The sequence below is a fragment of the Lissotriton vulgaris genome, chromosome 6, assembly GCF_964263255.1.
Source record: "Lissotriton vulgaris chromosome 6, aLisVul1.2, whole genome shotgun sequence".
NCBI lineage: Eukaryota > Metazoa > Chordata > Amphibia > Caudata > Salamandridae > Lissotriton > Lissotriton vulgaris.
Window position 1 is genome coordinate 1,675,357,592 of NC_141694.1, and position 27,632 is coordinate 1,675,385,223.

The 27,632-nt window shown below is 45.4% G+C and overlaps 1 protein-coding gene across 1 annotated transcript in view; it reads right to left on the reverse strand.

Moving 5' to 3' along the window:
* Nucleotides 1–27,632, reverse strand: part of PACC1 (proton activated chloride channel 1) — a 160,323-nt gene that overhangs the window by 97,854 nt on the left and 34,837 nt on the right. The window contains exon 3 of the mRNA XM_086927851.1: nucleotides 2,621–2,830. Within this exon, the coding sequence (XP_086783977.1) occupies nucleotides 2,621–2,830 (210 nt within the window). The remainder of the gene's footprint in view (nucleotides 1–2,620; nucleotides 2,831–27,632) is intronic.

The following is a 27,632-nucleotide window of genomic DNA, read 5'->3' on the forward strand; positions in this document are numbered from 1 at the left end:
ACCTTTACTATCACTGAGATAACCTGGGAATCACTGATGTACAATCAGTTATATGGGGCTCAACATCAGGGATCAAAATAGCTCCAGTACCCCCTTAGTGAGCGCAGCCTACTCCAGGCACCTTAGTAAAGATGCGTCATCTGAATTCCTAAATGCCCATAAGAGCAGCCTCTACCTGCCGAACATCATCAGATTAAGAGGGGTTAGAATGCGGAGAACCTTGAACATGTGGGCTGATTTATTGAAAATAGAGCAACACAACATAGCAACCAAAGTTGCTGCCCTGTGTTGGTTTGGGTAAGAGAGCAGTGCAGAGCCTTATTAACAAACGCTATGGCACTGCTGCTCTCTTCCCCAGCACTATTGCACAAACAGGCTGCCTAGCGCAATGTGATGTCTAGTATAGGTTTTGAACTAGAAGGGACTCTTTCCGAACAAAATACTATGCTTAGACTAACTTTAAAACGTTTCACACATTAGATGTGTGCTGTACAATGCCACACACATGCAATGTTTCGGATTTGTTCAGCTCCTAAAATTTGGGAAATAAAGATGAAGAGAAGAGTAACCTCTGAGTGTAGAGGTAAGTATTCACTATTTCTCTCTGTAGCTTTTTAACAAACGTTTGCTTAAAGAAGATGCCATTGGGAAGATTACATTGTAACAGATTCAGAAGCACGACAAACACACTCCAATTGAGTTGACATAAAAGACGGGCAAGCATAGGTCTGGTGGGAATAATTTCTATGAACTAAGATCTCCTATTACAAAGTGCAACATAAATCTAGCCAATGTTATGGACCTTGTACAGAAGGAAATGGAAATTAGAGATTTCTTGTAAGGTCTACACAGGAAGGCAAACTCTACTGAGGACAAAAGATTCTCTTTAGATGGCAAAGATGAGTCTCTTTCCGCCAAAGTCACAAATTCCAAACACGCTCTGATCCAAATGCATAACACAGCTGCCTTCTTGAGCAATACTGTTAGAGAGAACACCAAAGTGTAGTCTTCCCTAACGTACTTTCAAGATTGCAAAAGTTCATAGTTGCCACTAAATCTCATCTGAAAGAAAAAGTTGAGTTGTTGGTAAATAGGACATGGCTGGTCACTCCCATCTGCTGATACTGGCCTGAGGATTCAGGCTACACACTGTGGAACCAGCTAGAGTCAATAAAGAGTAACATAGTAACACTCAATCTAATGCTCATAGAAATAAGAGAAACACTACTCAGAGATGCTGTGAAAAAGGAATTAGCTTACAGTGCAAGATATAATTTTACCACAATATGGCCATTCACGCTGGGCATCCCAGCTATGGTTAAACATGTTAAATCAGCCAAGCTTGATGTGTCACACAAGGAAAAGAATTGTGACTCGGATTATGATCTAAACCATGGTTTTTAACCTTTTAACTTCTGTGGACCCCCACTTAATCATTATTGGATCCAGGGAACCCCGGAGAGTCATTACTGGATGCCGGGGACCCCAACCTAAGCATTTTTGAGGATTTGAACCACAAAATAATACACCAAAATATACAGAAACAGGCATTTGTCACACAAATAAACAAATTAATAAATATTTGATGTAATTTGTAAGCGACTATAAAAAAACATTTTTGAAATGTTAGTGGGAAGGTTGGAAGCTTGTTTAAATTCAACTGAATCCACTCATCCTTCCTACTGTGTTCCATTTAATGCACCCGCACTGCTCCCACAAATCAATCTGAGGTTCCGAACTTAATTTTAGCCTCCAATTTCAAATTCCTTCACATTTACAGACTGTTTTTAAATTTGCAATTGTACATTTTGCTTCTTTATTTATATACATTCACACTTAGTTTGTTAATGTTATTTTAATTTCTAAGCAGTCACGGATCCCCTAAGTAGGCTTCGCGGACCCTCGGGGTTCCCCAGACCGCAGGTCTAAGCCATTAAATATGAAAGTAAAGGTTGGGCCGGTAATACCATTGCCAGAAACCTTTTCTGCTGAACTTATATGTTAAGTTGGCAGACAGAAACATTTGTTCTACGACTAATTACTGCGCCTGTACTTTGGCAGCAAATACCTCTGAAGACATCTCTGATAATTCCCAGAAGAATCACATGCTAGTAAAGCAGCTGCACTCCTGGGTAATTAGCAGAAATTCGAAAATGCTTAATGGGGAACGAAAATGATATTTGGATGTTATAGTGTATACATTTGTTTACAATTACCTTCCTGTGTAGTATAAATATAGTATTTTATCCAATAAACCTATTTAACATAAAAATATGGTATACACTACAAAATACAAATACAGACTAACTTACATTCATTGTACATGAACGCACAATAAATGTAAAAGTGAAAAGTATCTCTTTTTACGGTTCCCCACTACTAGACAGTATGTCTAGCTCATTATCTTGCTCCTCCTGCCCACACATACAAATTTCCTTTAACACTGGAACTGGAAATTTATTTCGAAATTATTTTCTGTGGTGATTACAGAAATGCTGTAGGAATAAAGATGGCACATCTGCTGTACAGGTAACAGTAAGACTTGCAATACCACCTAGCAGACGTACATGGTGCTTTCAAGAGATGGTCTGTGGGTCCAGAATTGTAGCAGCAGACTTACCGGGAGCATCGTACATCAGCACCTCCTTGTAAGAGACAGACATCACCGGGTGCTTGAGTTTATCCTTGAAGTCTGCAATGGTTTGGTACACGAGGAAAACTGCGACGCCCATCAGCATCAGGTAGATGAAGATCAGAATCACCGAAAACACGTTCTTCAGGCAGGTCCGGCTGAAGCGGATTGAAGGGCTGTTCCTTCCCGATTCAGATTCTAGAAGGACAAAGGAAAAACCCAAAGAAAAAGAATGGACAAAAATGATGGCTTAGGCTTTTGTAAGCAAAACAGTTTTATTGAGTTTTACTACCATGCCTCAATGCATATTTGTACACAGAGATTTTATCCCACACAACACCATTCTTGCATACATTTGACTCATTAATGGTGAATTAGCACAAATGAAGGTTGAGAGTGTGGAGCGAATGCTCGCACAGGTCAAGGAACTGAGTGATGATGTGCAGTAACGTGCTACAATCAATAAAGAAGGATTAGAAAAGAGAAAGAAAAAATGAATGCAAGGGTGGATCTAAAATAACATATAATAGCATGGTGTATCATGTCATGAGCAAGGAATATTTTATATATGCAAAATAAGTCACTGTGCAAAGTGTGCAATCATTCCAGATAAAGGCTAATCATAGTACGATGCATGGATGATACACAAGATTGTGTTCGTGGGAGGTTAGTTTTGTGTATGAAGGACACTAATCTCCTGATTATGAGGTGGCCGGATGGAGTCGAGTTATTTGGAAACACACAATTAATATCAATATCCTGCGGTGTGTATTTACAGGGTGCAATAATGCCTATGCTTCTGAGTTTTCCATGTGAAAATGAGGAATTACATGCATTTGTAACGTTCCTGACTGGATTTTGAATGACTTTACTGGCCTTTTTTTGCATCAAGTCAAGCAAACGAAGGAGAAGACTGCATGGATGATGTCCTGACGGCAAATCATGGAATCGGATCCCCAGAGATTGCAACTCAATAGCTCATTCATAATTAGGGCCTACGAGACATTTGATCATGTTCCATGCAAATCACCAATATATAAAGAGACAACAGACGGTGTAATGTTCTAGCTCTTACTTGGTCATCATTTTCCCTTATCTCAGCTACAAACTGTCCTAACGAAAGACAATGTGCTGCAGATATAAACACATGCACTTATGTGTCTGTTAGGGTGATCAATTCACAAGCTAGGGTTCTTCATCAGTAGCTTATAAGTTATGGGTTGCAAACTGGTGAGAAAAGTGTAAGTCGCTCATATGGGGCTTCTCTCCCAGGCGTGTATTTTCACAGTGGTGCATGTCAGGACACATTTGCCATTCCATTCTTTGCCTGAGACCACTTTACCCAGATCTGCTTCCCAGTACCTCTGACTAGCGCATTGTGTGCCTTTTGGTGGTTTCACTAATGTTACGTAAAGCTCTGAAATGAGCCATTCATCCTCGGTCTTAGAGCAGCTCTATTTATTGGACTGCCTGAGATGCCAAGAAATTAGCAGCTTAAAAGATGTCTGAAGCACCCAATTTCCCATCTGATAATACGGAAAATGCTCAGTTTCAAGGATGCAGTAGACTGCGTTCTGTGTCTTAAAAGATCTAAGACCATTATCATCAAACAATTCCCTTACACGACAAAGCCCTTCATTTTCAACAGCTTGAAGCATCTGACATCAAGCAGCGACGAGAAACTAGGGTTTCCAAGAATCAAGAACAACGGTGATGGGAATGTGGAATGTTCCAGTTTACCCTAAACTGTAGCCCAAACTGCAATAGTCACTCTAGTGATAAGAGATCAGTATACTCCTATCCCATGATGGCCTTTCCCCAACCAGAAGGTCTTCCAAATAGGCAGGTCCGCTGATATGTGATTAAGAAAGAACCACTGCTGCTCCAACTAATCTCTCATCTTCTCCACAATATGGCGCAATTGGCCAGCCTGATAATGTTGGACAGCTCCATGGAAATAGATTGCCCCGCCTCAGTCAACACACCCCACCTGTAGCTGATCTCCAAAATTGCTTTTGAGGTGCTTCACCATTTAACCAGCCTGTATAAAATTTACAAAAAATGCCACAAATTTATTAAAAGAGATATTTGGCAGTGGGCATGGCAAGGTCTGAATAAAGAATAAAAGTAGTTGAGCTTTTAAAAAAGTTTATTTGTGACAGATCACCTGTGAAAAGGTCATGTCACATAAACCTTTAGTGCTTTTGTTAGAGGACACAGGCACTGGCAGGGCTTGACCCTGGTTACTAAAGTTATTGCTACTTTTATAAACATAACTTCAGTATTGTACCTATATATGGCAAGAAGCTAGAACAATAGGGCTCACTGTCTGTCATAGATGCCTGTGTTATGAACAGACCGAGGCAATGAGAAGAATGAAAACAAATATGTGGTTGGAGTTGGAGTAGATGTTTAGTGAAAATGAAAGTTGCTTCAACACAACAGAAGGGCCCATTAGCTAAAGAGGAAGACTATATATTATGTCTTGTTGCTGACTGTGTCAGGCCGCGAAACATCTCAAGAATGTTACCAGACACACAAGTCTAGTAACTTTAAAAATCTATTTGATATAAGAGTAAAGTACACAACCAAGTGACTGAGCAGCACAGTATTGATTATTATTGAGGGAACATAAGCATCATTGTCGGAGGAATATATTCATAACTCTGCCATACTAGTCTGAGTACATGGGACGTGTGTGCATGTCCACCTGCTGACACCTCTCTGGCAATGCAAACTGAGAACAAAGAAAGGCTCAGCAGGACCTCATAACAGTCGTCCCTTGAGCTGAAAGTTTGCTACAGACTTTTTGGTATACAACTTTGGAAGCTTACTGGAGTGTTCCTATCATTGTAATAGCCAGCAGGATGCACCTGTGAGTTCAACACACGCCACTGTGATCTGCAAGAACCCTCCATGGCCTGTCGTGTTCATATCTAGGACCCTAATTGTATATTCCCGATTTATGCCCTTGTGAGGTTATAATCAATAATATCCTGATAAAGGCATAAGAATCAGATTCATATTCAGTAATAGCCCATGCAATCCAAAGCACAGCACGGCTACTCCCATCGACTCCTAGAAAGCACAACGCGTTCTTTAAACAAACAAAGCCTCCAGCAGCCCGAGAAAACCCCCCTGCTTTTGTTTTGATTTGAACAAGAACTCCTGAAGTCCAGAAAGAACTGTTAGTTCTTAGTGACGTCTTATGTCCAACCTTACATCAAACCCGGCACCTTCCAGGTATAAAATACCAACGGTTGCCTTAAGCAAACACACGGTGGTTTGGAGCAGAGCGGCCATCTACTTGCCCGAGAGCCCAGCTGATGCGAGTGCCCACGGAAGCCGCCCCTCCTGTTTGACGCACTAAGAGAGACGCTGTCTTTTTCTCCAGCCGAGAAAATCCAGCTCCGGTGTTTCCAGCCTACCCTTGCGGGTTGGGTTGCTGGAATATCGAGTCCTGAGGAAAGAGATACCAGACCTCCCACATTCTATTACCAAGGTACGGAGCTGACTAAACCCATAAGAGAATTCTTGATGCAGATTCTTGGCAAAATTATCTTAACCAACCTAACTTAAACTGCTACTTACTCATCCCTTCCCACGTATTAGGCTTAGGTCAGGTACACCGGGGTAGGCTTAGTTAGAAGCACCAGTTGAGTACGTTAGTCAATGTATTTATGTATGTATATATTCTATCCATTTTAAGTATCATATGGCTAAGAAACCATATCAATGCTTTTACAGTATTATTTCATAATACTACATTTACTGTACGCACTTTACTTTAAGTATTGCAATTGTGGCAATTCACTTCTCTTGCATGAGAAAGAAGACTGCTCAATAAATAACACCTTTTTATTGAAAACGCCCGTCTCACTATTTCTCTGCACTCTGGTGAAATTAAGTATGCACTGCTGACTGAGTGAAATAGCTGTCTATTGTTTTCACACGACTCTAGAGATACACTCTTATTCTGAGGGAGCAAAGTTGTCATGTTTATGCAGTTGTCGGAAACTGAATCCCTTCTTGTCTGAGCCAGGGGAGCTTGTCCCTCCCTATTCATTCAAGAAAGTTTCCAGTGACCTCTGAGCTAGCTGGCGCAAACCTAAATTAAGTTTAACATAGTCAGTAGAGACCTAGATGACCTCAGTCCTACGTCTACACTGCTGTTTATGTTATTCCAATGCGCAGGGCCTATAGGGAAAATAGGAACTACAATACAGGCCAGGATATTGAGTCCCATCAAATGGGGTAATGATAACACCAGTTGTTTGCAATGTGTAAAATGGCAAAGGTACCATATGAATGAAGCCCTATATATAAAATGAGTAAAGATTATCTATAGACAAATTACGCATTCTGCAATTACTCAGACAGGAAAGTACAACAGGAGTGTGGCACATAGGTGCATCCAGTTTATAAATATACACAAAGCAATAAGCACACAAAGTATTGCTGGCAAACAAGTCAGGCCCAGCTGAAAGTGTCATACCTGATGTGGACCACTATGGACCGTATATGGGAAAAGTGGACTGTCAACCTAGCTTACTTCTTTGCATGGAATGCCCAGGAGCTCTGGTTTTCATAGAGAACTGCATTCTTATTAGTGCTCACTGTAGACCAGGAAGGTATCATAAAAAAGGTTCAGTAAATGAGCAAGTATGCCTTAAAATAAATGAACTCCTAGCAGTTACTGTTGTAAGGTCTAGTAGACCAACTAAAAGCCACAGTATCCCAAAGTCAAAAGAAGTAATAATATGCAAGACGCACTAAGATATCATAGGTGGTCGCAAATTGTGCACCGAATTCTTGCACCAGAATCTGATTGTGTGAAGCGAACTTGGGTTTGGCAAAATCATCATCCGCTGGGGGTCACAGAAATGACCAGCTTAATGAATTTTAATTAATCAGGTTACAATTTGTGATCCCCCTGAGACTGGGTACAAAACAGGAATGGTGTTTGCGTTTGCATTTCCAAAATGAAAGATTTTTTTTTTTAAATAGTTGGTGCTTCTTAACCCCTTGGATGCTGGTGACGGAACCATTCCGTCATCAGTCACGGTTGAGCTGTGCTGATGATGGAATGGTTCCGTCATGACCACACCCAGTTAAGGGATGTCCAGCACCGGGGGTGGAATCGGGGCAGCAGTGCAGCTTTAAAAAAACATAAATGATTTCTGTTTGCAAACACATCAGGGAAAAAGGCAGAACTCCTGTGTTCTACTGGCTATTCCCCCTGAGGCTATCACCATGATTCCTAAAGGGGAAGAGGACCTTTTAAGAGTCGGGAATACTTTTCCAACTTGTAAAATTAGTTTTCTACATTGGAAACACCCATTTTGCAACCCTTTGAATTTTACGCATCACAGGGTCTACAATAGCAAAATTGCGTAGTACAGCTGGCCCTAAATTCTGTTATCTGCACTGGCACCATTCTTAGCAGCAGAAACTGAGCAATCAAGGATGAATAGGTTGCAGCAGAAGCACTGGGCGTGTTCCCCTAAAACTGAGCCTACTTTATTATCTCTTCTCACATCAGAGGCAATGGTCCTCCGATGAATCTTTTACTGTCATAGTGTGGGGTGTGAGCAATCAGGTTGTCCCACTGCCAGCTACCCAATGAGGGCCAATAATTGGCAGACGACTTTACAAATTCGAAATTTGGAAATCAGTTTCAGATACTCCACGATCAGAACCATATTACAGAAATAAAATATGGCAATAGGGAGGCCCAGCCTCCTGGAGAAGTTCAGTCTCACTAATATTATGCACACTAAGAGCTCGACTGTAGACACACAGAACAAGAGCAAAAGAATCTGATGTTCTGAAAATAGTTTGCGGTCGTCCCTGTAAGACATCCAGTAATCAATAATCATATGCACAATTTCTTTAGAAAGAACATCAAGACACAATAGGAGTTTCAGTAAAGTTGAGCATTATTTGGTTATTGTATTACTGATCCAATATCAATGCATGCAAGTAACATTTATAGAAGTTCAGTCATAAATCTAACAACTCAAATTACAAAACCACTTATTTTGTCAGAATTGATCAATTGTTATATAAAGGTGTCCATAAAAGGATGTTTCCAAATCCTAAAGATTTCTATCATCATTAAGAACAAAAGGGTGGTTGCCTGGCTGCACTTGGGATGGGGATTTAATGTTTGCGCTGTTTTTCTTTTTGTTCAGTTTCAGCTTGTTTTACTTGGATGAGTGGCTCTGCATTTTCAGATTGGGGGTGTGAGAAGGTGGGGGCAGAGGAAGGGTCACCACTGAATGCACCTGTCACAGGCCCAACACATTACACACCGATGTTCATGACGTGGACCATTAGGGGGACCCACCCTCCCAAACACTCCCAAACCATTTGGTACTCCCCTCTCCTTCAGACCGAAAAGAGTCAATATAAAAAAACTGGAACAGAAATGGAGGCTTTCTCACAACTTTCAGGATAAAGAGAGATTCAAAGCTGCACTGACCTCATACCATAAAAATGTTAAGTCTGCACACAAACTGTACATTGCGAAGTAACTAGAGCAAGCAGGTAACAACTCGAGGACCTTATATAAAATTCTGAAGTCTTTCACAAACCCTAAGGCATGTGACACTGAAGAGGCTCCCTATCAATCTTTGTGCGACAATATAGCAAACTATTTTATCCAGAAAATAGACATGATTTATCACAAAGTTATCGCGGCAGTGATTTTCAAAGTGACCCCCCTACAGTTCACTCGGCAAGCACTGCCAATGTTGTGCAACTGAATAACTTCCCACTACTTACACCTGAAGAGGTAGAAATCTTTTAACAAAAGTCAAATCTGGATCATCCTAGATGTGATCCCTACAAAGATCACCTCCCTGTTCGCCAAGCAACTTGCCACTCCTATCTGTACCATCCTCAATAGCTCATTGAGGGATGTCTGACTCCCTCTTGAATACTAGAAAGCAGCGCAAGTTGTTCCTATCCGGAAAAACCCCAAAGCCCCCATGGAAGAATTGCCTTCATTATCGCCCAATTTCTCTGCTTCCCCTTCAGAGTAAGGTACTGGAAAAACACATAAATAAGTACTTATCTGAATTTGTAGAAACCTCTCATTGCCTGGATGTCTCCCAGTCAGGTTTCCAGGCCAGACACAGCACATAATCCGCCCTGATAGCAGTGACTGATAACATCAGAATGACACTGGACAATGGTCAAGCAGCACTTTTAGTGCTGCTTGACCTATCTGCCTGCATTTGACACCATCTCTAACCATATCCTACTTGAGAGAGGATATTGGGGTCCAAGGGGCTGCACTGAAATGGTTGGCAAACTTTCTAACTGACAGAACTCAGACAGTTACCCTAGGCACATTTCGATCCAAGACCACTTAAGTAACCAAGGGAGAACCGCAGGGCTCCTGTTTGAACCCTACCCTATTTCACATTTATGTTAACCTCCTGGAAAAACAAATGAGGACTTTAGAGTTTAGTCCCATCTCTTATGCTGATGGCACCCAGCTTTTACTTTCTTTAAACAAAACCAGTCCTAATATCCAACTCATCTTTTTGGAGGGCCTGAAGACCATTGTTGCCTGATTGAGGGCCAATTTCCTTCAACTTAATGCAGAGAAATTGGAACTCATGTTGTTTGGAAGCATAGCAGTGACCTGGAGACCCAGTTGGTGGCCTGAGGAATTGGGCTCTGCACCTACTCCGAAAACAGTGGTAAAAAATCTGGGAGTCCGCATTGACCAGAAAGTTACGCTTGAAGCACATGCCACTACCACTGCTGGGAAATGTTTTCACATACATAGCCTCCTAAGAAGAGTATTTCCTTTCTTACCTTCTTCTACACATAGAAATGCTGATGCAGGCTCCAGTGCCGAGTCGACTGGACTACTGCAATGCATTGTTGTCTTCGGCCAATGAGTCTTCCTTGGACAAATTGCAGGTAATCCAGAATACTACGGCGCACCTTGTAGAAAACCCCCCTCCTAGAACGGCTTCTATTCCCCTTCAAACAAACTTCACTTGTTCCCTGTGCGAAAACGGGTGAAATTCAAAACTTTTTGCATGGTTCTTAAAGCTCTCAATGACCTGGGTACTAATTATCTGTCTGAAAAACTTGTAAGGTACTTACCCTCTGTGCCCCCTTTAAGCCTCAGCCTACACTCATAGATAAAGATGGCCAATACGTTTTGGTGACTGGGAAGCTGTGTGGTAGTGAGGTCACCCTCTGTAGCACGTATGTCCCCAATCAGATCAGATCCCTTTCCTACATAGTCTTTTGGCCCCATTAGCTGATCTGTTGGTGGAGGACATACTTCTTGGGGAGATTTTAATTGTGTGTCTGATGTTACCCTGGACTGCTCAACTACCCCGCTTCCTGGGGCTCTTGCTCACCGTAGCGCTGTTGGCTTGCGGGATTGGATGGGACATTGGAGATTGGAGGATATCTGGAGGACACATCACATGAACATGAGGGACTACTTCTTTTACTAGCCTATGTGCCAGCTACACATACACCTGGATGCCTTCTTGTGCTCCCATGCCCTTGGCACTGCCATGCCCCACACCAAATACTTCGGGCATACAATTTCGGACCACAGTACTATGTTGCTTAACTTCAGGCCCCTTGGGAGCCGTCCTCTGATCCCCCTATGGAGGTTCAATCCACACGCTCTGGAGGATATTTGTTTTAGAGAAACCCTAGGTGTCTCCACTGACAATTATTTCTCTGACAATGGGCATTCAGTATTCATGGGATGGGTGGAGTGCAAGGCATTTAAGACCATGGTGCGCGGACAGTGACTAGGGCACCCGCTAGGCATACAGTGGGGGAGCTTGAGGGTCTGCTACACCAACTGGGTAACACGCAGGGAATGGAGGTCGTTGATCCGGAGGGCCAGCCCGAGATGCATGTGCTTTACAGTGAGCCCCTTGAGCGGCTACGATGCCATGATTATAGAGGATACCTCACAAAGGTACAGGAGGAGGGGAGGCCCGGCCGATTGTTGGAGTGGCTTGTTCGGCTGGAATCGCCTGGGTCGAGGATCACAAATATGAGGTCTGGGTCCAGTAAGTCTGTTTATGACCCAGAATCAATGCACTGTTTTGTGATTATTATAGGGACCTATCCAGCACTCCACCTCCAGTCCCCCTGAGAGATCAGTGGGACTTCCTGAGCGCATTCCAGCTTCGTGTGCAGGACCCCCAGGCAAGGGAGGACCGGGATTTACAGGTTCTGGACTGACACTTATTACACCCTGACTGAAATGACTGAGGAAGCACTGACACCCACCCCACTTACAGTACAATATGTGCAGGATCTACCTGTAGCGATACGGAGGTCTGTAGGGATGGGTCCTACCGTAGGGTGGCTATAGGGGGTGTGGCTTGGGAGCCATCGATGGTGGACGTGTGAGCCTGTTTCTCCCCGATGACCTGTTTTATATCCAGTGTACTATAGCCTGGCACAACATAGAGGCATTAAACAGACAAACAACGAGCTTCAGCAATAACCTAAGGGCATTGAGAAGCCAGCCTGATTGACCCACTGCAGAAGCAAAATCAAGTTTCCGGAGCTGATGGCAAAAAGTAACATTGTAACACAGGACATGACTGTCGGAAACAGGACTAGAAAGACTCGCAGTTTGGCGGAGGTGGGGGGCAGCAGGGGAGGGCGAGAAATGGGGGGAGGGGACCCAATTTGTAACTTTTTAATTTTATTTATTTTATTGTTTTCATTTTTTTTGTGTTTTACTTTCTTGTTATTTATTCTATTTCTTACTGTAATGATTTTAAATAATTGAACGGTCAATAATAAACTAAACTAAACCTTAGAGCCTGGCCTGCCCGCCGTGACACACAGAGAATCACTGATCGGGGAGAGGAGCGAGAGGTGAGAGGGCACGACTAGAGCTCTGGTGAAAGCCTGGCTGTCCGGGACCGAGAAGCCGAGCAGCGAGCCTGAACTTTTAAGATGGCGGCACAGGGCTGCTGACACGCTGGGCCCAGACCGCTTTGAGACTCTACAAGGCGGTGGACGGAGGCTGCGAGGCCAGTGGGTCACTTCACCAGGAGACGGTGTAGCCTGCTTGACACTGGCAGCCCAGTGACGGCACCTCCCAACGACTTTGGAAGCTGCATGAAGTCCTGATGAGACAGCGGGAGCCGCCTGAGGAATGATGTGGCCGGGTGTGGGATTGAGTAAGACTGCATCACGGGAGGGGCTGAATGCTGGCCCTGGTCCAGTTTGAGGGAAAGACCAGGGAGTGCCAGATGGCTTTAGTGGGTGCCTAAGAGTTAACACAGGGAGTTGTGAGTGGTGCGCTGTGGGCCCCCTCCGTGCTGCGGGTGCTCTGGCCTGCTTTGGGGCCCAGTGAGAGGCTTCGTGTTTAGTGTGACAGGGAGGGGGCTCTTGCAGGCCTGCCCACCCCCTCTTTTCACTGCAATTCCGGCTCACGCTCAGAGCTACCAGGTGCTCTGCGACTGGAAGTCACCCCGGCTACGTTTGCAGGAGTGGTGGTGAAGAGGCAGGCTGCCTAGAGAAGTGCTTTTGAGCTGAGTGCTGCTGTTGAGGGTCGTGGGTAGCACCATTGTGGAGCAGATATCAGGGGCCAAGCTTTGAGCCCACTCTGGACTGCTCAACTACACCGCTGCCTGGGGCTCTGGCTCCCAGGCAGCAGGTGCCTGGGAGCCAGTGACCCTTCAGCAAGCCCAGTGACAGGCTTGCTGAAGGGTGTGGCTAGGGAGTGGCTGATCTTCGACCTAGCAGCTCCCTCTCCCTAAAAGGTGATTTTGACCCCAGCATGGAGCTGCTTGAAGTTATGTGATGCCTAGAGCCTTGTTTTGCCCCCCGTGGCCTCCGACAGTAGCCCTGAATTGAATAGAGGGGCCAGCTCCCTGAGGACCTGTTGGAGCTGTGTGCCTTCCGCGCTTCCCTACTGATGAGAAGTCTGAGTTGCTCACCTCCCTGTTGGGGTCCTGGAGGACCTGATGCACGGTGGTGACATTTGTGGAGGAGCTCTGGGACAGATATTGTACACCCCTCTCGATTCAGAAGCTGCATTGGGACGGTGCGCCCTGCGGGCACTCAGTTGCCATTTCTGAAGAAACGTACTTTGTCAGGAAGGGTAAGGCCAGAGTGAAGACAATGGGAGCACCGCCTGACCAGGAGGAAGACACAACAACAGTTAACCAAAATACTCAACACCATTGCTGACACTAAAGGCCACCCTGCACCAAGATATTAGTACTGAGTCGGTGGGGCTGGGACTACTTAGAGCAGAACACCATAAGTTGGGGTAGAGAGTGAAGGTTGCGGAGTCCTTGCTCGCAGACCTCCACTTTGCAACACAGACATTATCACTTCAAGTTTCGTAGCTCTCCAAAAGGGTCCCCACACTGGAACATAGGGCTGAAGAAGCCAAAGGCCACAACAGGAGGAACTACATGAGGGTGGTTGGGCTGCCTGAAGGGATGGAGGGCAGAAACATGATTGCTTTACTTGAGCCCTGGCTCAGCACAGTGGTCGCACCGGATGGCCTATCGACCTTTTACACTTTCGCGCTCAGGCCGCCCACTGTGCCTGGCCTGGAAGTGGCGAAGCACCTGCACTATAAGGATAGAGACATACTCCTACAGAAGGCGCAAACCAATGGCCCATTTGTGGTGATCAACAGCAGGGTCTTGATATTCCCTAACTACATGGTGGAAGTTCAGCAGAGATAGGCCTCGTTCTCCGAAGTTATGAGGGTTCTACATGAGGAGGGCCTGCAGTATTCCTTAATGTTCCCTGCTCAGCTCCACATAATGTTAGAGGGGAAAACTAATTTTTGTAACGATCCCAAAGAGTCTTGGGAATGTCTCAAAGCCTACAAATCTGTGGATCCAACCCTGAGGACCGAACTGGCCACCACACTCCGTGATCTGAAATTCAGGAAGAGGCCCAAACGGGGACCATCAAAAATACTAAGCCCATCACAGACTGAGAAGGAGAGGGCTGCTGCCCTTCAGGCAGTGGCCGAGATCATGAATGAAAAGTAGTAGCCAAAGCTCACCTGCTTTGCAAAAAAGGAGAACGCAAATGGCGAAAAACATATGATAGTACGGACAGAAACTCCTACGTCCAACTAAGGAAAAGCTATCACTCTACTATAAAAAACGCCAAAAAAGAATTCTACACCAGAACCATCAACGAGGCCAAACAAAAGCAAAAAACAAAAGCAAAAAACCCTGTTTGCAATAGTGAAATCATTCACTCATCCTAAAGCCTTACAGTCTGAAATACCTCCCTCTCAAGATCTCTGCGACAAAATAGCAGACTTCTTTGAAGAGAAAATCAACCTTATCCAGAAAGACTTCCCTCCATACCAACGTTCCCAGTCCCCCTTCAGACAGGACCAAGAAGATAATACCACGGCCTACCTAAAGACCTTTTCACAGGTCACCCTAGCACAAACCAAGGAAGTCATCCTAGCATGCAAGTCAGGCGCCCCCTCCGATTCCTGCTCTCCCAGTATCCTGCATCAACTGATTGACACTGTCAATCCTATCATAAATTAAATAGTGAACACCTCCCTCAGCACTGGTATTGTCCCTAGTGCATGGAAACATGGCACTGTTAAACCTCTAATGAAAAAACCGAACAAACCCCCTTCGGACCTGACCAACCTCCGCCCAATCTCCCTCCTCCCAGTCTTGGGGAAAATCACAGAACAAATAGTCTACAGGGAACTCAAAACCCATCTGGAAACGAATAATATCCTCCACCCCCTACCATCAGGATTCCGTCCACAGCACTCAACAGAAACAGCTTTGATTGAGTTGACTGACTCCATAAAACTTCTCCAAGATCAAAGGAAAAACGCCGTACTGATCTTGTTGGACCTCACGGCAGCGTTCGACACAATCTCACACCTCATACTCCTAGACAGACTTAGGGACATCGGCATCTCTGACCTAGCATTGGATTGGATAACATCTTTCCTTACCGAAAGATCACAATCCATCAAACTAGGACCTTTCAGCTCAGTAGAGAAAAAGATTCGATCAGGAGTCCCACAGGGTTCTATTTTAAGCCCTTTGCTTTTTAACGTCTACCTCATACCCCTTATCTCTCTGATCGAATCATACGGTATCACTGTTACATCTTATGCCGACGATACCCAACTCATAGTCCCGCTTGAGGAGAACTCCACGACTGCCGAACAAAATCTAACAAAATGCCTGAAAGATGTCTTCCTGTGGATGGAAACTAACCATCTCAAGTGTAACACAGGGAAGACAGAGATCCTCCCCATGGGGAAAAACGTCAACTTTTGTCCCCATCTCTGGTGGCCAGAGGACTCCACAGCCCCCCCCCAGACCGTCGTAACTGCAAGAAACCTCGGAGTCACCTTCGATACTGACCTATCCTTTGACCAGCATGTCAGGACAGTGGCAGGAAGCTGCTTCGGAATCATTAAATCCCTCAAAAATGTTTTTGACTTCCTACCAATTGAAGCCAGAAAGACGGTAACTGTGGCGCTAATCCTCTCGCACATAGATTACTGTAATGGTCTCCTGGCAGGTGTGAAAAAAGCCACACTCAAAAAACTGCAGAGTGTTCAGCATTCGGCTGCCAGGCTGGTGCTTAAACTCCCCAGAAGATCTTCAGCCTCCACCGCCCTAAGAACCCTCCACTGGTTACCCTTGCACAAAAGGATCCTATTCAAGATCCTAACCGTTGCTTTTCGGGCATTCAACCACACTGGCCCCAAGTACCTAATCAAACGCTATCCCTACTACAACCCCCAGAGGACCCTGAGATCCTCCAACAACAACCTAATAACACTAGCCAACTTCAACCTAAAAACCAAAGGGGGTAAAACTCTTACCCACCTTTCCTCCAAAGCATGGAACGCTATGCCCCAGCATCTGAGATCCCTGACCAAGGAAAGCCAATTTAGGAAACAACTGAAAACATGGATCTTCAGCCTATCTGACGAGTATGTGCGGGACACCATCTAACCCTGCCCAATTCCATCCTTCTACACACTTTCCAGTCAGCGCCAGGATGCTTCTTCCGGAGCGACAGTTGCGCTTTATAAATACCTATTCCACTTCCAATTCCAAAAGAGACTATCTCAGAGACTGGTTACCTCTTTGTAAAAGGGTCTGGAGACTCAGATTAGAACTCCTCCCAGGGAAACAGTTCCCCGCTGCCAATAGTCACATCGAGGACAGCAGATGATCTTCTTTGACAAGCAGAACACCTCCAAGCAGTGTGAACCCTCCCCAGTGATATGTAACGCTCTGATTTTGTGCTGTACTGACAGGCTGGACATTATCGATAGCCGGGCCGGAGAGGGCTAAGCAGAGGACTGCTGCCCTTGGGTCGTGGCCTACCCCTCCCCCCTTGGAGGACTGCACCTATGGCTAGTTGGGGGTCTTCTGCAGAGACTGATGATTTGCTTACAGTTTGGGCAGCTAAATTTCTTTATTGGGTTTTACACATTCTGGGTTCAGTAAAACAACATGTAAACTGCAGATGAACTATTACTCTACAGCATTCATTCTCTGGTTTACAACGTTAAATACTTTCATAGAGACAGTTCAGGCTTTCTTATACATACAGTACAGATCACAATATACTATGGAATTATGCGTTATCATCAACAGTTGGGTGTTCACGCAAATATACCTAGAGATATTTCTAATAGTCCCGTGGCCACAATCTAGCGGGCAATTCCTCTTCAGACGTGCGCAGTGTGTCTTGGCAATATGCCATATCCTCAAGCCAACCTTTGATAGATGGCACATTTTTACTGCCCCAACTCATGGATATTCTGCGTTTAGCTAGGAGTAATGCCACCATACAAAATGTAGGTGTTAGTGCCTGTACATTTGGCAGCAGACCCAGTAAACAAACTTTAATAGTACAGTCCACAGGCACTCCCACCATTACAGCCAATATTTCGGTGACTTGTTCCCAATATTCATGTATTTTTACACAGTACCACGCTAAATGCGGAAAGTCAGCATCATTATAGCCACACCTTGCGCAATTTGCTTCCGCGCGTAGACCATATTTATAAAGTTTCGCTGGTGTGTAGTATGTTTGATGGAGATACTTTATATGAATCAGTCGTAGGTTACCATTAGGCGTCAGGAGTTGTGTCAATGTACAAGCTGTGGACCATTCAACTTCCGTTAGGAGGTCTTCTAAGAATACATTCCACCTAGCCATGGTTTTGTGGCTATTGTTCCCGATGTCATCTTGTGCTACCGCATAGAGTCTGGACACCAAATGTGCAGTGTTGGGTGATGTGATCAGAAGCTGTAGCATATTCAGTTGTTAAGGGTTCATGGGGAAAAGTCGGGTACAGTTTCTTAATGGCCCCTTGTAATCGATAATAATTAAATCTGAACAGGAGCAATTGATTCTGAATGTATGATAGGTCTTGCGCTGTGTTAAAAGTACCATTAATATATAGGTCCCCCAGAGTGGTGATTCCCACTTGTTTTAACAGTTCAATACCTATCTCTTCATTGGCCACTGATATCTCAGGGTGGGGATGTAGCAGGAGCGCTGCCGTATACAGAGGCAATTTGTTTGCCATGTGCCCTAGTTTACGCCATGCTTTTACTGTGGTATCGATGGCAATGATGTCACGTTCATGCAATGGTGGCCTGCTATATGTGACAATCGCATCTAATGGGATCGGATGAGCATCTCCTTCCTCAATTGCTGTGTGGGTTAAATATGGAATGGCGTGGTACCAGTATGCAGCGTATTGCGCCTGCGCGCACAAGTAATAAAGTAAAAAATCAGGTGCATTCAGCCCTCCCTTAGAGTATGGTATTGTGAGTATGTATAATTCGATACGTGCCTGTTTACCGGCCCATATCAATCTCAGTACCACCGACGTAGTCCTCTTAAATACCTCTCTCGGTGGGCATATAGGTATATTATTAAATAAATAAAGTAGTTTTGGCAGGATCACCATTTTTACGATTGCAATGCGGTCTGCCAACGATAGTGGTAATTGTATCCATCTATTTACTTTTTCTTCTAGGCTGGAGATCATCCGCCCATAATTAGTGCGAATGACCAGTTCTGGGTCCCTTTGGTACCAGACTCCTAAATATTTAATAGGATCTTCCTGCCATGCCAGTGGGAATTCTGTATCATGCAGAGTTGTGAAGTCTGTCAGTGGTATGATTGAGGATTTGTCCCAATTAATCTGTAAAGCAGATTGTCTGCCAAAAAGTATGTATTCACGCAGCAGGGCTGCTAGATGTTTTTCAGGATCTTTTACATAAAGCATCATATCGTCTGCATAGAGCGATATGTGCAACGGGCGACCCGGGAACTGCAAGGCTGAGGGATGGTGGAGTTGTCTGATCTTACAGGCCAAGGGCTCAAGGGCAAGGGCAAATAGGAGGGGGGAAAGAGGGCAGCCCTGTCTTGTCCCTCTTTCTATTTTAAAAGCATCTGAGACATATCCGTTTATACGGACTCTGGCCACCGGTTTGGTATATAAAAGTCATACCCATTGGATGAACATTGGAGGAAACCCCATGCGTTGAAGGACCGCTAATAAATATGTCCACTCGATCTAAACAAATGCCTTAGTGGCATCTAGCATTACCGCCACTGCTTTACCATTGGGCCTCAAGTAATGGGAGAGTGCAAACAATGTTCTGGTATTATGCGATTTTGACCTTGAAGGTATGAATCCAGATTGATCGGGGAGGACTAAATTGGTCATAAGGGGCTGTAATCGCGTAGCTAGTATTTTGGCTAAGATTTTAGAATCTACATTTATTAACGACAGTGGTCTATAGGAATCGCATTTATCAGGGTCTTTCGCAGGTTTTAGTAATGCTATTATCATTGCTTCTCTCAGGGTTGGAGGTAGGGAGCCATCGTCAAATGCTGTACCAAACATCTCCACTAAGTGGGGTGCAAGTAGGTCCACGTGAGTTTTATAAAATTCGCCCGTGAACCCGTCCGGTCCCGGGGCCTTACCATTTGGTAGGGATTTGATTGTTTCTGTGACTTCCTCAACAGTGATCAGAAGGGATAGGTATGCTCTTTGCGCATCAGAAAGCCATGCAATTACTACATTTTTTAAGTATGCGAGAATTTCATCCGTTGGTGTGGTGAGTTGTGTTGTATATAGCGTTTTGTACGTTTTCACAAAGCCACTGAGTATCCCTTTCGTATCAGTATGTATGATCCCATCCTCATCCTTTATTTGTAACACTGTTTGTCGTATTTTACCTTCGCAAATTTTGGACGCTAGTACACTACCTGCCCGTCCACCCTCGCCAAATCTCTTAGCTGTGGAGCGTTTATGTACATATTTTACCTCATCTTGCGCGAATGACTGATGCTCTGTGATGTTTGTCGGATGTCCCCCAGTATGGCTGTGTCGTGAGTGACAGTATATTTGGTCTCTAGTACCCCAAGACATTTTTCACAGCGAGTAATTTGGGCCCGTATGTCCCGTAAGATTCCTGTTGAGGTGCTTATACTAACTCCTCGTATGGTTGTTTTAAACGCATCCCAGAGCAGGCCTGGGTCATCCGTGGAGCCTACATTTCAGGTAAAATAGTCCTTTATAGCTTTAGCTATGGTGTCTGTGTACACCGGGTCAGTGAGTGCTACAGCATTAAATCTCCAGCTGTATGGCGGAGGCGCATAATTAGGTATCTGGAGGGATACTGTTACAGGGTTGTGGTCTGACAATGTTTTGGGTAGTGGGTGGTTTCACCCCCACTGTCCACAGTAATGCACTCTCCGAGACCAGCCAACTGTCTATGCGGGACCAGCTATTGTTAGCTGCGGAGGTGTGAGTGGCTTCCTTCAATGTTGGGTGTTTAGCTCTCCAGATATCATATAGCTTTATCTCCGCCATTATGTCCAAGAGTTTGGCTCTCGCTCTCTTATGTGGTTCCGTCGTTGACCCGGGACCTATCCAGTTGATCACCAAGGGCCACATTAAAGTCACCTCGCCAAATCAGGGTCCTATCTGTGTCCTCCTGCAACTGTTGCCATATCTCTTGGAAAAAATCTGGGGCATCGATGTTGGGACCATAAGTGTTGAGTAGTGTTACCCGTTGTCCTCTAATTATACCCCTTATCAATATAAAGCGCCATTCTTTGTCAATGACTGCGTTTTCCACTCAGAAATTTATACCCCTCTTAATCATAAGGAATACTCCCCTAGAGTATGATGAGTAAGTGGCATGGTACACTGCCTCTGCCCACCTCGTGCCTATATTTAGGGACGCAGTCGGGCCATGTGAGTCTCTTGTATCATTATAATATCAATGTGCCACCTGTCCATACACGCAAATATCTGTTGTATCTTTTTGGGGTTCGTGAAACCTCTAATATTCCACGTGATGATGATTAGCGCAGTGTTACTGGGCATGTTGGAGGTCATATTTAAGTGTCGCATGTGTCAAAAGGTATTATGTATTGTATTCATCAGTTACCTGCATGTCTCTAGGCCAATAATACATATACATTTTCTTCAAGTCGCATACATACCGCAGATCCCAGAGTGTAGCAATGCTTCTCAAGTGTTCTAGTTCATTAAAAAAACATTCCCCTTCCCCTCCTCCCCCCCGCCCACCCACCTCAGCAGCCTAAACCTGCCAAAGCCAACCCCTAACATAAAACTTCCAACAACAAAAATTCAGGTCGGGGAGCACCCATAAGGAGGCCTGCCGAGGGCACACATCTCCATCCAAGTTAATGGATGTGGACGGAGTACGCCGAAATAATAAACAGCAACCGCAGACCTCATTGTACAGGCAATGTGCAAGTGAAAGGTTATGCTGTTAACTGAGTGATCTGATCGTGTCAGTTTGCATAGTTAGGCATAGTGTGATGAACAGTAAGCAACCATTATATAATCAAGTGAGTCGCAGTGTATATTCATTTTTGTCATTTTACCAGTGTACAACCCCAAATCTGGTTATACCACCTACCCTTCAAGAGCTAGAATATGCAAGCAGTCTCTTCCGCCTATATGAACCATGCCTCAAGTCATCACTAATGGGATGGGACAGTTTGTATGGCAGGCACTTGGATGTAGTCTCTAAGTATAGTGCGGTGCTTTGTAAACAGAATCAACAACGAGGCACAATGAGAGGAGATAACATTATAGCAGTTATTAGTACATAAGGCTTACATTCTCAGAATGTCAATTGATAACCACAAACCACTAGCTGCAATGTACCTCTGACTCCTCATTAATTAGCAAATTGTACAATCACAATTTATCCAGCTATCAACTCAGCCGGGCCCATAATATAATTAATTAGCTCCAGACAGACAAAGCTTACATCTACATCTCGGGTCACCAGAGAGCCACAGCACAACAGTGGAGGCCTGCATGTCCAGTCGAAAGAGCATAGTATTGACAGTGTTCAGTTTTGTATATGTTCAGCTACCCTCAATCAGTGTAACATTTGTTACCTCCCAAATGCAGGTTTCATCTGGTACTCCCATCGTTCTATCAGTATCTTTGCTCATGGTTTCTCTGTTGAGTGTCCCACTTGTTGTCTGGACTTTATTCAGAGTCTTGCATTTGCTCCGCTTGTTTCCTTTCTTTCCTCTGCTCGTGAACTTTCTTAATGTAGTCGTGAGCAGCTTTTGGCGTTGGGATGTATTGTTGTTTTACCGTTCCAGGTGACTTTCAAACGAGCTGGATACAGCATTGTGTATTCTATTTGCAAGTTCCGCAGTTTGGTCTTGGCGTTCGCAAATTTTTTCCATGCCTGTTGCACCGCAAGCGTGTAATCTGGATAGAACTCCTGTCGGTTGCCCTGGTAGTCGACGTTTTTTTTTCTCTTGCTATTCGTAGTATCCCATCTCGGTCACAATAGTTTAATATTCTTGCTACAATAGGCCGAGGTGGGGCGCCCGGTGGAGGTCGGGCGCCAGAGAGCGATGAGCTTGTTCCACTATGAATATGGAGGACAAGTTATCTGCTCCGAAGACAGGGTTTGCAGAGCTCCTCGACATACATTTCCACTCGGCCCGTGTTTGTGGACTCTGGTATACCCGCTATCCGTATATTATTGCGGCACAAGCATGCTTCTAAATCTTCGGCTTTGTGTCTGATTACTTCTAGTACCTTGTCCATCTCTCCAGTTTTGGTGGTGCTGGCGTGAGCTTCATCTTCGACCACTGATATCCTTTTCTCGGCTTCATTTATTCTCTCGCCTTGTTTATCCATTTTCGTCGCCATAGTATCCATACAACAGGTTAAATGGTCCAGTTTGCCGTTGATGTCTTGGAGACTATTCTGAATGGCTTTCAGTATGGATTCCATGCCATTCTCCGTGGCGCCCTCAGAGGAAACGTCATCCTCAGCTGCGTTTGAAGGGCCGCGCACTGATCTGCGTGGTTCAAATGTGAGCTTTGTTTGCTGTTGTTTTTCTAGTTTCCCCATTTCTGCTGCGCTGAGGAGTAAATTGTACCACAATGTATGGTGGATCGCTCCGAGATCGTGTGCCCCAGGTGTCTTCGCGGCTTATGTTTCCTCCACAGTGTTCTGCACCCTACACGTGTAGTGACATAGTGAACATGGTAGTACCCGGCGTGAGCGGGGTCAATAGTGGTGCGGTCGCAGTATCATACATGTCGGCTCAAAGGCAGCATTTCCCCTGTCCATGCAAGTTTGGAGTTTACTATACAGATAGTCTTTATGAGGGATCAGTACCAATGTGAGTGCAGCAGAGTGATCTTCCTCTCGATTTCTCTTGTAGTCCGCAGGTTTTGGCTCCGGGCACGTGGATACTGTCATGCTTGTGCCCCCCTGCTGAACACCCGGCCGCCCTGTGGCGTAATCATGCTGTGTAACTGTGCTCCGGTGCCACTTACTTGCCTCTCTTCAATTCCCCGATGGTGTCCTTCCGTCGTGTACCATGCTGCAGTGGGCCGCCATCTTAAAGTCTTTCACCGCTGTCTTCGCGCCTAAATTCTTTGCTGCCACTATCTTCTCCAAGGTACTACAGTAGTAAGGGGATACGACCTCTAATGCTTTGTTGCCCGGGATGATGTGTATTTTCATAGCGCGGCAGTCGCCATCTTACCCGCTACCCTCCCGGGCATTGAGGGAGATCGTTTCATCACATTCCTCCGTTTTGGTCCGCTAATGTAGCCTTATAGTAAGATCCTTCGCTGCCTGAAGTGTTCCGATCTATGATTTTGTTTGTTGATCCGCGGTTACTGCCTTAGATGCAGTGTTTTTACCCGTTTGTTGTTCCGTCCGGCGGAGCTGCCTCAGTAGTCAGCCATTCCGCCGTGCGCCCCCTAGCGCCTCCCAACGATATTCACAGTTGAACAAATTACAGCTTGGACAGAGGAGAGACTTAAGATGGGGACTGCTATTAGCAGAACGCTCTAGTTCCTTTTGAGGATCTGGTCGAGGGCTTTGGCCGTCAGCCTGGCCAGTTCCTGCGATACGAGGCCGTGGTCCGTACGTTCAAGGAGCTGTAGGGAAGAGACCATGTGGAACCTGTGACACAGGTGGTACTATACTCCGCTTACTTTGGGCACGGCAAAACATCAGGTGAAGTGGTTTATGCCTCACTGTCAGGGATGGCTCGTACTCCTTTATTAAAATTGCGTAGTAGATGGGAGACTGTATTGGACAGGGAACTTTTAGACCTGGAATGAGGGAGAATACTAGCATATACTATGATGGTCTCTTGCAATACGAGGTTACATGACGCCCCACTGACAAAACCTCTGTTGGTGGCACCACAGGCACAGATTATTGCTATTACCCTGCACAACATGTTACGTGTAGTTTTTTAGGTCTCGCCTGTCGATGCGCATGCGCATCGAGCAAGCGAGACTATTGCGAGTTATCCACTCTTTATCCACACTGCAAGGAATCGTGGCGATTCCTTGCAGTGCCCGTGACTTTTAAGGTCAATGCGCATGCGCATTGAGCTTATGCGCATTGACCTTAAAAGCGCGTGCGCGTGCACGTCCGTCTCCTAACAACACACACACACCCTCTCCCCCGCTCCGCCCCCTCCCCGCCATGTCTGCCCCCTTCCCGCCGTGTCGCATTTCTCCTCCCCCCTCCCCTCTCTTCCCTCCGGCTTGTATGCCACTCGCAACGCTCCCTGTTGCTGTCTCACACATTTGTTGTTGTAACTCTTCCTGTGCCTAAATTATTTACAAAGACTCACATTGCTCCTACTACAAGCCTTTGAACCCGCCATCTCCCTGAGGTGAGTTTCGGAGACGTTTCGCAACGAATTTAAAATTAAAAGAACCCCGAAAACTAATTACGAGTCTTACTCACCCCAACAGCTTACAGCACTATCACCAGCGCCGTACCCGCTCCGCCCCCTCCCCTTCCCGCCGTGTCGTATTACTCCTCCCCCTCCCCTCTCCTCCGTCTTGTTCTTTTGCTCAGTTCTACCCCTCTCTCTTCCTGTGTCTAAATTATTTACAAAGACTCACATTCCTCCTAAAAGCCTGCATGGTGAGCACCACTGAGTGACTTCAGAATTTGCCACATTGTGCATTTTGTTTACTATAAAGGTCAATTCCCCGGATAGATTACCGTATGACCGAGATTTTACATTCCGCTTGAGTGAGTCATCAGTGAGGAATGCTGCGGTGTCGCACTTCCTGCTAGATAGGCTTTGATACACGTTGGGAGTTCAGTGAACATTGGACCTCGTGAAAACCACATCTCCGCGCTTACACTTTATCAACATGTATGGAATGTTTTGGGGAGTTCAGATAAAGACTTCTTGCAAACTGTATTTCCGTACGATTTTATCAGTTTCAGAAAGTGAATGCAAGTAAATTGCTAGTTTGACATGCTGGTACGGAAACTGGGAGTTACAAAGAAAAATCTTGACTGCATATTTCAGCCCCGTGTCATGCGGGTAAACGGGGCGGTAGCAAGGTATCTCCATGGAAGTGTTATCGTATGTTGTTATGATGGAGCCGTTCCTCCGATTTTTTTCTTTCTTTGCTGAGATTAGTCCTGCAGGAATCTTCCGTCTCCTAACAACACACACACACCCTCTCCCCCGCTCCGCCCCCTCCCCGCCATGTCTGCCCCCTTCCCGCCGTGTCGCATTTCTCCTCCCCCCTCCCCTCTCTTCCCTCCGGCTTGTATGCCACTCGCAACGCTCCCTGTTGCTGTCTCACACATTTGTTGTTGTAACTCTTCCTGTGCCTAAATTATTTACAAAGACTCACATTGCTCCTACTACAAGCCTTTGAACCCGCCATCTCCCTGAGGTGAGTTTCGGAGACGTTTCGCAACGAATTTAACATTAAAAGAACCCCGAAAACTGTAATTACGAGTCTTACTCACCCCAACAGCTTACAGCACTATCACCAGCGCCGTACCCGCTCCGCCCCCTCCCCTTCCCGCCGTGTCGTATTACTCCTCCCCCTCCCCTCTCCTCCGTCCGTCTTGTTCTTTTGCTCAGTTCTACCCCTCTCTCTTCCTGTGTCTAAATTATTTACAAAGACTCACATTCCTCCTAAAAGCCTGCATGGTGAGCACCACTGAGTGACTTCAGAATTTGCCACATTGTGCATTTTGTTTACTATAAAGGTCAATTCCCCGGATAGATTACCGTATGACCGAGATTTTACATTCCGCTTGAGTGAGTCATCAGTGAGGAATGCTGCGGTGTCGCACTTCCTGCTAGATAGGCTTTGATACACGTTGGGAGTTCAGTGAACATTGGACCTCGTGAAAACCACATCTCCGCGCTTACACTTTATCAACATGTATGGAATGTTTTGGGGAGTTCAGATAAAGACTTCTTGCAAACTGTATTTCCGTACGATTCAATCCCTCACCCACACTCACCCACACTCACCCTCACTCACCTTCACCCTCACTCACCTTCAACCCCTCACCCTCACTCACTCCCACTCACCCTCAACCCCTCACCCTCCCTCACCCTCATTCACCCTCAACCCCACTCACCCTCAACCCCTCACCCCCTCACCCTCACTCACCCTCAACCCCTCACCCTCACCCACACTCACCCACACTCACCCCCACTCACACTCACCCCCACTCACCCTCACTCACACTCACCCACCCTCACCCACAACACCTCACCCTCACTCACTCTAACTCACCCTCACCCTCACTCACCCTCACTCATCCTCACTCACAATAACTCACACTCAGTCACCCTCACTCACCCTCACTCACCCTCACTCACCCTCGACCCCACACTCACCCTCACTCATCCTCACTCATCCTCACTCATCCTCAACACCTCACCCTCACCCTCATCCACCCTCAACCCCTCACCCTAACTCACAATAACACTCTCTCACCCTCACCCTCACTCACTCTCACTCACACTCACCCTCAACACCTCACTCACCCTCAACACCTCACTCACACTCAACTCCTCACTCACCCCCACCCTCACTCACCCTCAACCCCTCACCCTCACACAGTGCAATAGGTCTCGCAGGATTTTTAGTTAAAGCTTTTACATTTGCTTATTGCTTTTTTGATTTGTAATTCTTTTGTATTGCCTACAAAAAAATAAAATGCAAAAGATTTACAACAAAAAACCTATTAACAATTCTAAAAGCACTAACTCTAATGCTGCGAGACCTATTGCATTTCTAATGCTTGTTTTTTTGGGCAAACGTGTTAGTGTGTTTGGAGGTATAAGATCTGGTGTGGTAAGCCTCCTATTAATATATTGTGCTGTACTCTAAACTGTGTCATGTGCAATGCTGAAACTTTCTTTACCTAACTGCTACTATACCAAATACCAATAAATATATGTTTGAAAAAAGAAAACAAAAAAGGTAGGGTGGCTGTGAGGCGGGGTCATGGGCCTGCCACAACAATGAAATAAGTTCTGAAAGACCATATCTACTGTAAAGATGCAGCCGAGACATACACGCTCCTGTGACTCTACACCTTTAGACCAAAGGACTTCTGTCGACAAAAACACCGGAGAGGTAAAGGTACTATCTGTGC